We start from the raw sequence: 16461 nt of genomic DNA, 5'->3' as shown, positions 1-16461 counted from the left end.
ATATGGGTATGATAATTGTGTGAACGCAAATAAGTATTATATAAAATGGGTAAAAAAGCGCGATAGTATCTGTACCACACACACACACACACACTCACACACAGTATAGAGTACCTTTGCCATGCTCCGAATCAGTGTATGTTATGCACTGACGTGCAGAGAGCTGCAGCATGTGTCTTGTCCGTGGGCACGACGCGCATGCACTCATTTCACGCACTCGCCCTGAATGCTTTATATAATGTCATGCATCACATAGACACGCTACGCCACCGTCAGGCTATGGAATCAGATTCATGGTGAACGGCAAAGTGCACATTCTGCTTCATCCGAGCAAATGGTGCAAGAATAGGCATCTCCCTTTTGAAATGCATTACGTGAGGACACAGCAATACTTACGCAGCAATACTTCTTTATTATTGGCTGAGTGGGGATCTTTAAGAAGATGTCAGCAGACTAGAGGTGATACAGATGTTATAGTTTATTCACTAGAAAGGCGCCCACATCCACATGTTAGAGGGCCCCCCCCCGCTATGTCAGGTGGCATGTCGATGGGCCAAAATCCATCCCTTTGTGGTATCACATGGTGGGAGTTTCTGACCAGCTAGAAGGAATTTACTGGTGGATTGTCCATAACAGATCTGACTGGACACTCCCATGTATAGCTTTTGTAATGGCTCAACATGACACCTGGCGGATGCGGCATACAGAGAAACAAAGCAACACTAATTTGTACAACTCATATCAGGACTAGATAAAGTGCCACAAACACATTGTATGTTGACATGCAATGTAACAGTGTTTTCTAAAAAGCCTTCAAGACACAGTTTACTGTAAGATCTCAGTCCAACTGCAAGTCCAACAATTAAACATAATAAACACACACTCATAATTTAGCTTTCTGGTCTGACCTATCGCTCACAATAGTGAAATCTAAGTGGTAACACCGAAAACACCAAAAAGCAAAACCAAATAGTATTTTATTAATTGATTCTGCTTTGACTCATTCCCCATTAACAACCAGAGGTTAGCATTAAGCGTCGCACCCGAATAATACAGAAACAGCCTGTGCTTCATATATATTACTCCAGCATTCTAACTCATAATATTACTGCAGTCCTTTATCGAGAGCGCATATTAGCAGTGACAGTTATAGGGCTTGGAAACACCCGAGACTGTGTTGAATTCTGTGACTCGCTCAGCTGTGAACGAGATACTTTGCGCTCAATTTATTCAACTTGTATTTATTTATTCAGGCGTAGTCGCTCCGATTTGTTGCATCTGGCAAGCGACACTATTTTTTTAACAAGCCGAACCCTGCAGATGTCTAACGGATGTTTTTGGAGTTTAGGATTAAAAATCTGAGCGATCAATTTTTAACTTTTTTCCTGCCATGTTTGCATGTTCATAATCTGTGTCTCCTTCTGATCAAGGATATATTTCTAGCGGTGTAGACGTATGTAGAAGTTATTCATAGATCCCTATCGTTATTTATAGACCTAATGTTTATTGTTATTTATATTCAGGGCTGCCGTGAAGGGACATTAAAGACTTTAAAGATGACATGAAATGGAAATCAACTTGCCCTTGATCAGGTACCCATACTCCATCATCAACAAAGTTAGCCCGAGTGGTCGGCTGGGATGGAACATTTCAACCAATCGCAATGCTGATGGGGCCAGCTCTAAAGTGACACTAAGCTGTAGGTTCTCCCACACCTGCCAATCTAACCCTGAATGATCACATCCCTTCAACATTTCTAGTCCCCCTATATAGGCCTACATAATCTAGCCTTTAGGCTGTTTCAGTCCCAGGTGAAGGCTCTTTGGACTAAAGAGTGTTTCCATACAATCACTTACAAAAATCAAGATTGTCTTAAACCCATTTCATGTTGCCTTTGAAGCGTGATGAAGATTCTATTCCAGAGCCTCATCAAGTACTCCGTCTCCAACCAGTGGGCTGGGAAATGTAAAGTTTAACAGGATCAAGACGCGGAGTGGAATTGATGGCTCTCTGCAGTCCGGCTAATGAGTTCTGAGGACGCTTCCACATAGTTAAGTTACCAGAAGACGTGATGAAATGATAGATGTGTCTAGCTTCAGGTTGAGATGAGAGAAGGAGATGGATGAGGGGGCATGGTTGTGTGAGCAGGTGTTTAGCAGGGTGGATCGCAGGCTGGAGGACTGGGTCAGGAATCTCTCTCTCTCTCTCTCTAGCTGAGGATGCACGTCTTGGATTGTGAACCCTCGGCAGCACCCGCTTGAGAGAGAGAGAGAGAGAGAGAGAGAGAGAGAGAGAGAGAGAGAGAGAGAGAGAGAGAGAGAGAGAGGAACATTATTAGAATGAATAGGAACACACTATAAGAAGGAAAAGAACATGATAAGAAAGAAAGAAGAAACGTTGTGAAGAAAGAACGACAAATGATAAGAAAGAAACATGATAAAGGACTGTAGAAATAAAGAAAGATAAATATTCCAAGGAAGGAGGAAAGAAAGGAAGTGAACATGATAAAGAACGAAAGACGATAAGAATGTGTGTGTGTGGGGGGGGGGGGGGCTTATTTGCTGGGGGGCAGGATAAAGAAGCGGTTAGGTGGTTTGACTTCCAGGTGAAAAGTGTCTGTGTATGTGTGTGTAGCTTAACACTTGCTAACCCAACATCCTCCCTGCTGGACTGAGCCTAGAGCTTTCTGATTGGCTAATGGAGACCCAGGTCCCGGAAATGTTGCTCTCTAATGTCTTTGTTAAGTACATTACACTTTGCTGCGTCTACATGCTGTGTCTATGTGGATGAGTGTTTATATATGTTTGTGTGTACTCTCCATGTGTATGTCATGTATGTTTTTATGTGTAGTGATCATACATAATATACACTAGTGGCTACCAGCCAAAAGGTTCTGGGTATGTAAACATGTCTACCTGTAGGCACCTAGAGAAAGATGCTAAGTGATGCGTAGCCATACATTATACCAACAATCAAACAAAACCTGAAAATATTTTGTTGAATTTGACGTTAGTTCCCTAGCCACTACAATATTAACAATCATGCAAAAATAACAATAGCATAATATTAGGTTAAAGGAAAACATTTCTGGTTTGATGGTGTTGATGAAGTAGTACTTGACTCAAAGGTTAAAGAAACACAAATTACTAAACAGTGAGTAAATATGATCCACCTTGCTTGGCGGCCGTCCCTTTCTGGGCCTCCTCCTCCTTGGCCTTGTTGGCCTCCTCTAATGCGGCCAGCTTGGCTTCGTGCACCTCCTTCAGGGCGTTCCACTCCTTCCTGTTGTTCAGCAGGCGATCCAGCATGGGAGTGATTTCAACATGGAAGCGGCTGAACTCCTGGAAGATGAAGATAGGATATTGTTTATTTTGTCCTAGAGGAAGATATTGTGAAGTACAAAGTGGGAAAGGAGCAGATATTGAGTCCAAATATTCAAATGAATAATTTAAGAGCAGTAAGTTGCACTATCCAAATGTACGTCCAGAAATGTAACAGATGGAATGAAGGTATCATAAATACTAACTAGTTCACTGTAAGATGCAAATCCAAATTACAGGATGCCAAAAGTAATAGCTACATTAAGAAGAAAATCCAAAGATACAATATATAATAAATATCAGGTTCAAACATCAGTTCCAAGGTTAATGGTAAGATCACAAAGATGTATGAGAGTGGCAAATTGCTTTTTATGTACAGAATAAATCAGTAGTACAAGTAATGTATAAGGTTAGACTAAAATGTTCAGTGATTATGTCCATGATATTTTACATAATTTCCCTGTTATTGCACAGTATTTTGCAATAACAGTACATTATTAACATTAACATAACAGTATTACATGGTATCACATATGATAGAGAGCTGCAAATGAGAGTAACAGAAATCCACTGAAAGATAGTAATCCAGAGAGAAAGAGGAAGATGTAACAGAACAGTGTTGAAATGGCTGGAACCACCTCAGCACCATGTATCTCTGCTCGGCCTCTCTGTCTGAGGTAGATGGAATGGGCAGCTGGATTGCCACAGGGAGAAAGGATTTTCTGCAGCCCTCTGTGGTACATCGTCCTGGTATCTGAAGGTATCTGAATACTTCTGCATACTTTTTATCTGATACATTGCAACCTTTAGTCTTATGTTACACTTTTAAAACTTCCAAGATCAGCTCTCTATTTATTTATAAATTATTTATATATCACTCTGTATATTTGTAAATAACTATGCCTTGTGTTTTTATCAGTCAGTAACTAACACAATTGTCTTGTCTTGTCGTATGTTGCAACTAAGCTTGTCCTGTGTAAATGTTGCTGCTTTACGTGTCTGTCTTCAATTGCCCCTTGGGGACAAATAAAGTTTTTTGAATTGAATTTGAATTTAATTGAATTGAAGGTGCTCCTGTGCTTCACCAGCACATTGTGATAAGGTTGAAAGTCATTGTCCATGATGTATCCTCCTCTCTGAGCTTCTTGATTCTGCTGGCATTGATGGAACTCACCCTGCTGCCCCAGCACACGATGGCAAAGAAAATTGCACTGGCTACCACAGACTGCCACATCCATCCCCTGGATGGAGACAGGTGTAAGAGGTTTTCCCTTCTTCTGAAATCCGCCTGCAAGTCCTTGTTCTTGACGGTAATCATCTGAAGGTGGTTCAGTCCACATCAATCAACAAAGGAGTCCACAACGCCTCTGTACCCATCCTTTCCCTTGCTGATACAGCCCACAATTGCAGAGTAGTCTGAGAATTTGCAGGAAGCCGGACATGGAGTCCTAAGTATAATCTGAGTTGAACAGGGTAAACAGAAAAGGTGACAGGACCATCCCCTGAGGGACCCTATGTTGCTCACCACAGTGTCAGACACGCAGCCCTAACATACTGTGGCTGACCATTCAGGTAGTGCACAATCCATGACATCAGGGGAGCGTCTGCTGGCGTCACTGTCAGCTTGCTCGCTAGCAGGACAGGCTAGATGGTGTTTGTTATGATATTTTAGTCCAGGAAAGGCCGCCGAGACAGGATCGCTTTTAACTCACTTTATTTGGTTATTGGTCTATTGTCTATCGTCTATGAAACAAAAGGAGAGGGATTGTATATAACACACGCGGAGCGTCTCTAAGCTTTACATCTAATCGATACGCCGCCCAAGAGATTCTGATTCTAAAATGGCGGAGTCCGAGTTAAATAGGCAGGTAGAGGTGGGCGTGTTCTGTGGCTTTAAAAGCCCGCCCTCTTCATCTATGTATGATCAGCTGGTTGTGCCTGGTTGTGACTATACACAAGTCTTAAAGCTTATGTTATGTTTACTCAGTATTGTGGCTATGGGAGAATATTATGGCTGAAATATGTTACATGTTGAATGCGCTTTAGAAATCAAAGAACCGACTCTCACAGTGCTACCCGGCCTATCCAGATGAAGCAGGAAGATGATGGCCTCTTTCACTCCCGTCTTGGGCTAGTAGGCAAACTGAAGGGCGTCAAGGGATGGTTTAACCAGGGGCAGAAAGTGTACCAGAACCAAGTCTCTCAAGGGACTTCATCGAGTTGGGTTAGTCTTTTGGTCTTTGGAGGCACTAGGGCACACCTTCTTTGGTACAGGAACAAAGCAGGATCTCATCCACAGCACAGGGACCCTCTCCAGACTCAGGCTCAGGTTGAAGATGTGCTTGAATCCTCTGCACTGATGCATATGCTCCCCATATATCATAGGGGCTCCCCTGGGAATGTCTGCTCCATTGCCACATTAAGCTTGTCAGCTTCCCTGATGGCAGTTGTGGCTGGGGTGGCGCTGTATTTCCAGTTCAGATGATATCCTCATGGTCTCATCTCAGGCTGGCTTTCAAATGCAGATGTTTCCTGGATCACAGGTTCAGGAAGTGTGCGGGACCCACTGATGGTACTTTTGGTACCATGGACCACCAATGAGTGCATGTGAACATTTTGTTCTAGGATGGGACCATTGATTCCTTGTACCACCAGTGTGGAACATTGACAACTCCGTTCAGAGTGATTGATCTACCCACTGGTCTGAGAAACCCATTAAATAATAAATAATATCAGACACCAGTTTTAGATTCTTCTAATCGCCCGGTCCTAGTAGAGACCCCTGTGCTGAAGGTGTGGCTGGGTGTAAGGGGGAAGGGATGAGAGCAGAGCAAGGATGTTGGGTTATTGTTGTATTGTTGTGTTATTGTATGTGTTTTTTTTGCCATGGACTCACCTTGTAGACGAATGCACAGACAAAGTCGATGAAACCACACTGCATTTTAGGTAGATCTGCTGACTTGGTCCTGTCCATCATGGGCTACAAAGGGAGAGACCGAAAGATAAGGAAGGAAGGAGAAGGGAGAGAAAGGAAGGAGAGATGAGAAGAGGAAAGGAAAGAAAAAGGAGTGAAAGAGTGATAGGAAACCAGGAGAGAGTGGAACAAGGAGAGAGCAAATAAAGGAGAGAGGACCATAAAGGAAGATTAACAGGGATTTGAGAGGAGCGAAGGAGAAAGAGGGGAATTCAACTTTTAGAAAACCTATTCAATACAGCAGGAGCCCAGAGGTAGCAATGATTTTTGCAGAAAAGATAATGGGTAGAGTTCATTGGCACTCCCAAAGTTTTTGTTTTAGCCGGGTGTTGCAAGGCGTCATGGGATATCCATCCAGGTAAAAACAACATGTATTTTTGACTTTTTTTTTGTAAGTTGTGTTTTATGTACAAAACCGTGGCTAGCAGAGCATCAGATAGTTAAAACCGTTGCATCTCACATCATGTGCCCATCTATGTTTTTTAACCAATAAGAATTCACTGTCAATTTGTTAAATTCCCATTCATTCTTGAATTTATGCTGACAATAACATTCACCCATCCACCCCCCTGCTTCAGAGAGACTGTCGGCTAGGCCTTGACCTTTGACCTGTGACCTCTGAACTCATGGAATAGCCAATTAAATGCCGGTGGAAAACATCAATGAATACACCAACCTTCAATTGGAGTCACACTGTTTGCGTCAATTAAGTACCGGTATCAACTAACACACACACACACACACACACACACACACACACACACACACACACACACACACACACACTCATGCCAGCATTAAAGGGAACGCATTCTGAACTTTGTGAATTTGGACAACTCACATTTGATACAGTTGCAGGATAATTGCTCCCAATTCTAAATGACAGTAGTGCAAAGTAAACTCTTTTCCCCTTTTTCCCCCCCTTTATGTCATTCATTATTTTGACCATGCACTGGTCTCTTTCGTCGTGGACATGAATCTAAATAGACTCTGTGTCCTGAGGGAGGCACAGCAAGGGAGTAAGAGAGAGAGGAAGGGCTGGAGTGAGGGAAGAGAGACATAGAACCGGTAAGAAACACAGAAAGAGAGAGAGAGAGTGTGTGTGTGCAGGGACAATGTGGCTCGGCCCCTGGCCCACTGTGCTTGTTCTTTCTGAACCAGTGCACACCATCACGCACTACTAGCATAACACACACACTGCTCTCTTTAGTCTCTGCTCCTCCTCCTCTTCTTTTACCTCTTCCTCTCCCCATCCCCTCTGGATCTTTCTCCTATTTGTATCTTGGTCGTGGATAATTCCCCCTCTCACTGTTTTCTTTTAAGCCATCTCCTCCTCCTCTCTTTCTCCTTCTGCATCACATTTTGGTGATTTCCTTCAAGGCCTGTAAGTGTCATTTGTGTAGATGAAATCACTGTATATTTTTATATCGATCTCAATCTATCTTGCTATGCCTCTTTGGCTTCATCCCCATGACTGCACCGATCTTATCTCTCTCCATTCCTCTCTATCGCTCTATCCATCTGTCTTTATACACCTTTTATTCTACCCCTCTACATCTCTTTTTGTTTCTACACCTCTCTGGTTCTGGCGAGGGTTTTACACCTCTATCTCTCTCTGGGCACCCTTCTCCACCGCTCTATCGCTCTATCCATCATTCTACACCACCTCCTTATTTCCCTATCTCTCTGTCACTCTACCCTTCTCTATACACTCATCCCTCTGTCCATCAATCTGCACCTCTCTATTGCTCTCTCGAAGCTATTTCTCTATCCCTATCTCGCTCTATCAGTCTTTATTAGTATCTCTCTCTCTCTCTCTCTCTCTCTCTCTCTCTCTCTCTCTCTCTCTCTCTCTCTCTCTCTCTCTCTCTCTCCTGTATGTGTGTGTGTGCGTGCGTGTGTCTGTGCCTTACAATGGGATTCTGTTCCAGAACGGTTCTCTCCAGATCTCCCTGCTCCCAGAACTCTGCAGCCACGGACAGCGCCACCTGCAGCAGGGCAGTGGTAGAGCGGTTGAAAAAACAGAATTGCTACATTGCATTTTTTACTGTAATGTCTCGGGGAATGAACACTTGCTTGCCCTCCGATCAAAAATGGACAGAAGCGTATTGCGTGCATTTTGGGGAAAAATAAGTATTTTCATGATCTCGTAATTATGAGAAAACGCCCCAATTAATCTTTTCCAAAATAAATCCAAGACACGTTATGTTGTATAAATATAGCATCACAACACCATTTCCCAGGTACAGGTTAAGGAAGACAGGGTACAAGGGAAGATTAAGAAATTGAAATAAAACAACATCTCAGCTCCCTGTGCATGTCTCCATCTCTAACAGCACATATTAGCAGTCCAGCCGCGTGTGTAAGACTTTACATTTGTAGTCCTGGAATGTCCACCTCAGATACGAACAACGCAATGGGAGTTTGGGGGAAGAGTACCAATACATAAATAATGCATCCCAACTAGGGGGGGGGCTGTCTAGCAGGTTGGGTTAGGGCTCCTTTTTGGTCAGCCAGGTTGTATTTGACACTTGGGTGGGGGGGCTGCGTTGACGGATTATGAGCACATGAGGATGAGGAGGAGGAAGGGCAGGGGGGACCACCTGAGTCATCTGCTGGCACGATGATTCACCGCTTCCTGTGTCCTCCTCCTACTCTTACAGCCGCTCTCCCAATGACACCCGCCGCACTGGAGTAGATTAAAATATGGTTTGTGCCGTGCGCTGAGTGACGTGTGTGTCGTGCGGTATAAATCGTCTAGTTCCACTCGGGATGTGTGTGGGCACCGTCTTGCACTTTGATGCACAGTGTTATGCGTATGGGGGCGGGACATTGGATTGTCATCACAGTGCTGCAGCATTTTCTCTGTGTATGAATAAATGGAAATGTTCAAAAGTGACTTCTTGGGGCTGAAAGTTGCCTATAAAGTTACAGTTTACTTTAAGAATAACTTTCCCAAAAGGATAATTATCCTGACAGCATGTAGTCACCGGCCTGAGTCATAGTTGCTCTTTTTAGATGATATGCATTGGCAGTAAAATGCTGTCATGACAGTTACATAGGCCTAAGTACTGTCTATTTACAGTATTTTAAACAATTAGTATCATTTGATGATGATAATATATTTCATCATATCATCATCATCCATCTGTATTGAAAGGGTTACATCGTCCTGAATACACAGGCTGTACTTTCATGCTAGTCATTTACATTTTTTGCGTTATTTGTATTTTAGTCTGGTTATTTATATTCTATAACACAATGCTGCTCCGCCAAATACACATTTCGTCCCTCATGGACTAAACAACAAATATCCATTTCATCTGCAGTTCCACCTTAATACCACATACACACCCTCTGAATGGCCCTGAGAGTTTGTGTTTGTGCATGTGTGTGTGTGTGTGTCTGTGTAAGAGTGTGTGAGTGTGAGAGTGTGGATGCCAAGCAGGGCTGTCAGTGATGTGCACGTACATACACACTGGAGCCATCTCTCTGGGTAAACAGGGGCATAAAGGAATGACATAAATATGAATAATAGCGGTGGCCGGCTAAACAGTCCAACATGTTCTCTATTTCCAGCAGGCCACCGAGGAGAGGACAAGGAGGGAGTGGAAAGGGATTTGTGGCTGCTGGGAGGTAATGGGAAGGAGGCAATTGGAATGGAGATGGAGGGGTGGGGAGGAGATGGTGGCGGTAGGGTGTGGTAATGGGGAGGAGGTGATCAGGAGTAGATGGTGTTCTTGGTTGAGGGGGTGAGGAGGAGATGGAGGACGTGGCCGGGGGTAGAAAGTGATGAGGAAGAACGTGGTATTGGTAGCAGAGGCGGGGAGGCGTGCTGGGAGGAAGCGGAGGTGACCATGGCGATGGGAGGGGGATTTTGGAGTGGGAGAGGGGGCGGGGCGTGGGGGAGGCGGCGTAGAGGTGACGTGGTGGAGGTTTAAGGGTTTTAGAGGAGAGGTTTGGAGGAGGTGCCCACTTGGGAGGCGATGGAGCAGAGATGATGGTAGGTTGTTCAGAGGAACTGCTAGTGTGTAGGAGGAGGAGGTGAGGGGCTTGTAGCTGTGATGGAGATGCTGCGCAGAAGCATTCAAGAGAATGGCTAGTGCCTCTAAAGTGTCATTCCCTCCATTTGGCCCTTACACATATCATGCAATGTGTGTGTGTGTGTGTGTGTGTGTGTGTGTGTGTGTGTGTGTGTGTGTGTGTGTGTGTGTGTGTGTGTGTGTGTGTGTGTGTGTGTGGATGTTTAAAGTAGGACAATCACAGTAGGATGTTGGAACATGTTAGGATGTATACACAGAGCCCATAAACACAACCCCCACTCACACACAGAACACATACACAAATGCGTGGATGTGTGTGTGGTGTTTGTGTATTTTGTGTGTGTGTGTGTGTGTGTGTGTGTGTGCGTGCGTGTATGTGATCCAACATGACAATCTACTGTTTGTTTTGTGTGTCTCTTATTAGCTTTATACAAACATCTTTATACATACACATAAACAGAATTTGGTTTAGTTACCGCTCGCACAGGACATCAAGCAAACCAAACAATGTATCAAGTCAGGCTGTTGACTGGATTCTATTGGACAGAGAATTAGAGGGAAACTCATTACACTTTCTTGTTGTGGACAATAATTACTTAACCAAAGCAACTCTGTGTGCTCTGAGTTTTTTTTCATTTAGCTTCGGTGTTCCTACAAATTAAAAAGAATCCAATCTCCAAAATTCGTCCCAATAGTCATTGAATAATAAAAAAAAAGACCACAAGTAATTGTTTTATATTAGTCGTCCGACCATATTTTCTTGATTGCTTTCACCCCGATTGACCCATGTCTGACCGCGACCAAATCTACAAAAAGTTCACGTATACCCGACTGAATATGTTTATTATGGCCAGTTTGCGGCAAATGTGTCCATTCAACCCATAATCCATAGCATATTTGGTTAGCTTCCTAGTTCCATAGTTGTGTTGTACTCCCGTTTTCAGGCAGACCAGAGTTTGTGTGTTTGGTCTGCTCCAGAGTTCGAAGGAGAATTCACACCTCCCCAAACAAACCTAGCTATTGAGGGAAACTCTCCAGGGTTCGAATGAAATGGACAAAACAGCTCAGGTGTGAAAGCACACACACACACACACACAGACAGATCGTATTCATCCCCCCCCACCCCCCATCCCGGTGTACCTTGCTCTGGATCTCCCAGGGTTTGGCGATGGCAGACAAGTCACACGCTGTCATCATCATTGCCCTGAGGACATAAAACAGAACACAGTAGGTCTGAGGTCCTTTTGTGTGTTTTCGTAGATTGTAAAATGTGTGCGTGTCCGTGTGTGTGTGTGTGTGTGTGTGTGTGTGTGTGGGGGGGGGGTCTGCATGTGTGTCTGTGTGCATGATCTTACATGACAATCTCCTTGCGTGTGGTCTCTAGCATCATGTACTTGGTCCAGTCGTTCCAGCTCTCGTAGGTTTTGGACTGATCCACAATCTTCTGGAACATTGTCCTCTTCCTGCACAGCAAACACACAAACCCACTTCCTCGTAGCACTTATGGTAACACAAGCACACTTCCTGGAAGTATTTCCTGTAGCACACAACCCTTCCTCATTATACTTCCTGTAACAAAAACACACTTCTTGGTAGTACTTCCTGCAACACAAACACACTTCCTGGTATTTCTGTTTCTGGCTCTCTGTTACTTTCTCACTTCCTTATTTGTTTGCTAATTGACATGTTGTATCGATGCATGATACTTTATCTGATGGCTAAACAGAAGGTTTGTCTAACAGCAGCAGGTTAAGGGATGGATAGTAGAGGACTGGAAGATGGAGCGATAGTGATGGATGCATTACAGCGATAGATGGATTGAGAGAGAAAGGGACAGATGGGATTTGCCAGAAGGATCAGGTGAGGGAATTGCATTATTCATCCATAAAATGACATCTCTTCGGAGCGATGAAAACGAGGATCCAAGGACAAGTGCATTCCTTACTATGGCACAGATTCAATGAATTGATGACAATGATCGGCTTAATAAAAGTGTTAAACAATAATGCCAATTATTCATAAGGGATTTGTTTGAATCAATTAATTAAAGGGCTCCTAGTTTGTCACTAGTTGTGAGAGGATTTGTTATTCCATGTCCATCGATTTAAAGGTGACATAATATACTGGCAGGTGTGAGTGTGATTAGCCGTTACAAGCCGTTTTGAAAATTTGCCTCTTCTTACAAAACAAGAGGGTGTGTCCACCTATATGTATGACAGATCCAGCACACATCTAGGTGGACACGACCACTTGTGATGTCAGAAGAGGCAGAAAATGGCTTATAACGGCTAATCACACTCACTCCTGGTGGTATAATATGTAGGGGTGGGAATCTCTTGGCACCTCACGATTCGATTTGATTCAGATTCAGAGGTCAACGATTCGATTATAAAACGATTATCGATGCATCTCGATTCAACAATTTTTCCATGCGGGATTTTCAACAACAAAAAAATATATATACATCTGAGTTTGCTACTCAGAGTTTGCTAATCACTTCCTACTTGTGTGATGATCATTAAAGACAATCAACAGATGAATTAACTTATCTAATATTTTATATTAGATAAAGTCGGTTCTCTGCACAGAGAACCTGCAGGCAGAAAATAGTTTTCTGTAGCGCTCTGCAGCAGGCGAACAAATTTAATAAAAAACTAAAATAAATGATTATTATATTTTTAGTTTATTTAGTTTTTTTACTTTATTAGATTATTATTTTTTCTGCATCGAGACAGAATCTTTCTAGAGAGAATCGCGATGCATCGAAGAATCGATTATTTTTCCCACCCCTAATAATATGTCACCTTTAATAGATAGATGGATGAAGATAGATGTTGGATGGGTAGAGAGAGACGTGGGTTAGCGGGGCGAGGCACTGACTTGAAGTAGAGCGCCAGGTCGGTGGCGATGATGGCGATGTCCATCAGGTGGATGACCAGGTCGTGCTGACGCCGGTTCAGGTTCTGGTAGATGTTCAGTGTCTGAAACACACAACAGGAACACGTAGTCAAATGGAGGATGAAACAGACTTAACCAAGCAGCTGAAACAGATGATTGAAACAGGATGTTTATTCAGAGGTGGACCGGAAGTGGAAACACGAATAATTCTGAAGTTGAAACAGATCTAAACTGTAAGTTGAAACAATCACTAACAGGGAGTTGAAATACACGTGAAGAGGAAGTTAAAACACGTCAACTGGAAATTGAATACGACTGACTTGGCAATTGACTTTATTCAAGGGAACCTAACCATAACTTGAACTTATCTAACCGAATACCCAAACCATTTATTTAATTGTTTTTTAGTCTGTTTGATGGGGGACTAGCATATGAAATCAATGTTCAGTGCTGTAAAAGTGCACAACCTCAAAAAATGCTGAATATTCTACCATTGTCTTTGAGCAAGTTGATGTCTTACCTTATACCTAAAGCAATAACTAAAAGGACCCCCTGGAATGATAATTACATACTTTGTTAGTGTGTGTGTGTGTGTGTGTGTGTGTGTGTGTGTGTGTGTGTGTGTGTGTGCGTATGCGTGTGTGTGTGTGTGTGTGTGTGTGTATGTATGTGTGAGTGTGTGTGTGTGTGTGTGTGTGCATGTATATGTATGTGTGTGTGCGAGTCTGTACTCACTTCATCTCTCAGCAGGGTCTTGCCAGTGTCCAGATGGTGTCTCTCCAAGATGGAGGTGCCATGAAGCTTAGCGAGAGGGTTGCCAGACCTTTCCACACACACACACACACACACACACACACACACACACACACACACACAGTGGGAAGCAACAGGGCGATAAATCATGCAGGTTATCTTCAGGTGGGCGTGGCCTACTCTGTCCTCAGTTAATGTAGAATCCAATCATCCAATTAATCAATAGGTAGAGGAGCAGAGAAGGATCAATCAATAACCCTCTGTGTGAGATAATCTCCACCTCATCAAGCCTGTTAGTAAACCTTACCCCTTGATATGAGTCTCTGCTACATGTTTCCTGTGGCTACTACAAGACAAACCTGCTTCTCCTCCACCAATCAACTCATGTTCAACAGTCACGTTTCAGTTCAAGGCACTGTGATGGCACTGATCAAAGTACGAATGGCAGCGGATGTTTCTTCTGGGCTCTAGTAGCACGTCATAAATCATTCGCTTGATGGTTATGGGAGAGGTTTGTTCTATTCTAATCAAGATATTTTGATTATTTTCTTACTTTACAGAGGTTGTTGTTTCTGTCTTTCAAGGACAGTTGCTCATTCTTTATCTGGTAGAGGTGGTTGGTTTTAGTCTGACTCCATCTGGTAGAGGTTAGGGTCTAGTCTTGATTAATCTGGTAGTAGTAGTAGGGTCTAAGTATTACTGCAGCATTTAGAGGTTAGATTCTTATTTTATTTTCACCTGGTAGAGGGAGTTGGTTCAAGTCTTACTTCATCAGATAGAGGTACGTTTTTAGTCTTACTTCATCTGGTAGAGGTACGTTTCTAGTCTTATTCATGAGGTAGAGGTTAGTTTCTAGTCTTAATTCATCTGGTAGAGGTACATTTCTAGTCTAACTTAATCAGGTAGAGGTACGTTTCTAGTCTTACTTCATCAGATAGAGGTACGTTTCTTGTCTTACTTCATCAGATAGAGGTTAGATTCTAGTCTTACTTCATCTGGTAGAGGTTGTTTGTTCCGCGGTGGTCAATGTCGTGGCAGAAGCCCGCAGTCACCATCGCCATGCATTCCAGGTCTGTGTAGTAACGCTTCAGGTCTCCTGTCTGAACACACACACACACACACACACACACACACACACACTCACACACACACACACACACACACACACACACACACACACACACACACACACACACGCACGCACGCATGCACGCACGCACGCGCACACACACGCACACGCACACACACACACACACACACACACAAAAAGACCGGCACAGCCACAGTATAGACGTAAACGTATAGTACACACATGACGCGATGTATACCACCAATCACAGACTAACTGTGTGTGTGCATACGTGTGTGCCGCTGTGAGTCTCATTAAAACCAATGAAGCATAGTAATGGATGTGAGGAGAGGTGATTACAGAGCCGACGAGGAAGAGGAGGAAGAGGAGGAAGAGGGGAATGAGTGTGGGGGGGGGGATTGGAGGGATCATCTTTGGAAATGGGATGAAATGAAAACACAATAAGGTAATCAGAGAGGGACTGTGTCAGGGAATTCCTCAGATCTGTCCCCCTGTCTATCAGTCAGTCTGTCACTATCAGCAGTGTAAACATGGTGGTCTGTCTGTCTGTCGGTCTCACCACTAGCAGGGTAAACATGGTCGGTTGGTCTGTGGGTCTGTTTCTCTGTGTGCCTGTCTCACCATCAGCAGGGTTTACATGGTCTGTGGGTCTGTTTCTCTGTGTGCCTGTCTCACCATCAGAAGGGTAAACATGGTCTGTCCCACGTTGAAGCCGTGTCTCCAGTTGTGGTAGGTTATACTCCGATATCCCTTACTGAGGGAGTACATGAAGCGCACCAGCACCTACACACACACAGACGCACACAAACACTCTTAGCCATTCACTAATTAATTGGAACCCACCTAAATACCTCTCTTCCAATCTATTCATAAATGACATATGTGACAAAAGTGTAATCAAACTAGTTATCTTTCTGATCAACCCATCCCTCACTTCTGTGGATCTAATCGAGTTGGTCCCTCATCACCTCTATAGAGATATGGATCTACCAGAAAATGTCTGGATGTAACGTTGATATGCTCAACTCTATGGAGTTACTGAACTCTAGACAACTTCTAGATGTTTATCTAGTATTCTCACTTCTATAGACCTTCTAGAGAACTTCTAGGTGAATCTGGTATCTCACCGCTCGGGGGACATGGAACTTATCCACTACTTTGAGTTCGTAGTACATCTTGATGCCACACTTGACCAAGTCCAGCTCACTGAACTCAAAGTCACAGAAGTGAAACTCCAGGATCTCACTCTTCTTGGTGTTGGGCAGGATTTCAGTCTAGGAGGGCAGACAAGACAGAGTGAGAAAAATCAATCCCCTTGAGACATCACATATCCCTGGTGGATCTATCATCTATCATCATACATCCCAGATATGATGATGTTTG

At 43.5% G+C, this 16461-nt stretch overlaps 1 protein-coding gene across 1 annotated transcript in view; it reads right to left on the bottom strand.

Moving 5' to 3' along the window:
• Positions 1–559: 559 nt before the first annotated feature.
• Positions 560–16461, bottom strand: part of pde6a (phosphodiesterase 6A, cGMP-specific, rod, alpha) — a gene marked incomplete at its 5' end in the record, with an annotated part of 34068 nt that continues 18166 nt past the window's right edge. Inside the window, 11 exons of the mRNA XM_084469676.1 lie at positions 560–2256; positions 3173–3341; positions 6217–6300; positions 8208–8282; positions 11478–11541; positions 11693–11800; positions 13218–13318; positions 13971–14058; positions 14979–15088; positions 15754–15861; positions 16206–16352. Of these exons, the coding sequence (XP_084325802.1) occupies positions 2210–2256; positions 3173–3341; positions 6217–6300; positions 8208–8282; positions 11478–11541; positions 11693–11800; positions 13218–13318; positions 13971–14058; positions 14979–15088; positions 15754–15861; positions 16206–16352 (1101 nt within the window). The 3' untranslated portion in view covers positions 560–2209. The remainder of the gene's footprint in view (positions 2257–3172; positions 3342–6216; positions 6301–8207; positions 8283–11477; positions 11542–11692; positions 11801–13217; positions 13319–13970; positions 14059–14978; positions 15089–15753; positions 15862–16205; positions 16353–16461) is intronic.

This window comes from Micromesistius poutassou, assembly GCF_964030765.1.
Source record: "Micromesistius poutassou genome assembly, chromosome: 6".
In the NCBI taxonomy this organism is placed as follows: Eukaryota; Metazoa; Chordata; class Actinopteri; order Gadiformes; family Gadidae; genus Micromesistius; species Micromesistius poutassou.
Note: the sequence above shows the minus strand (reverse complement) of the source record. Positions and strands in the feature narration are given on the sequence as shown.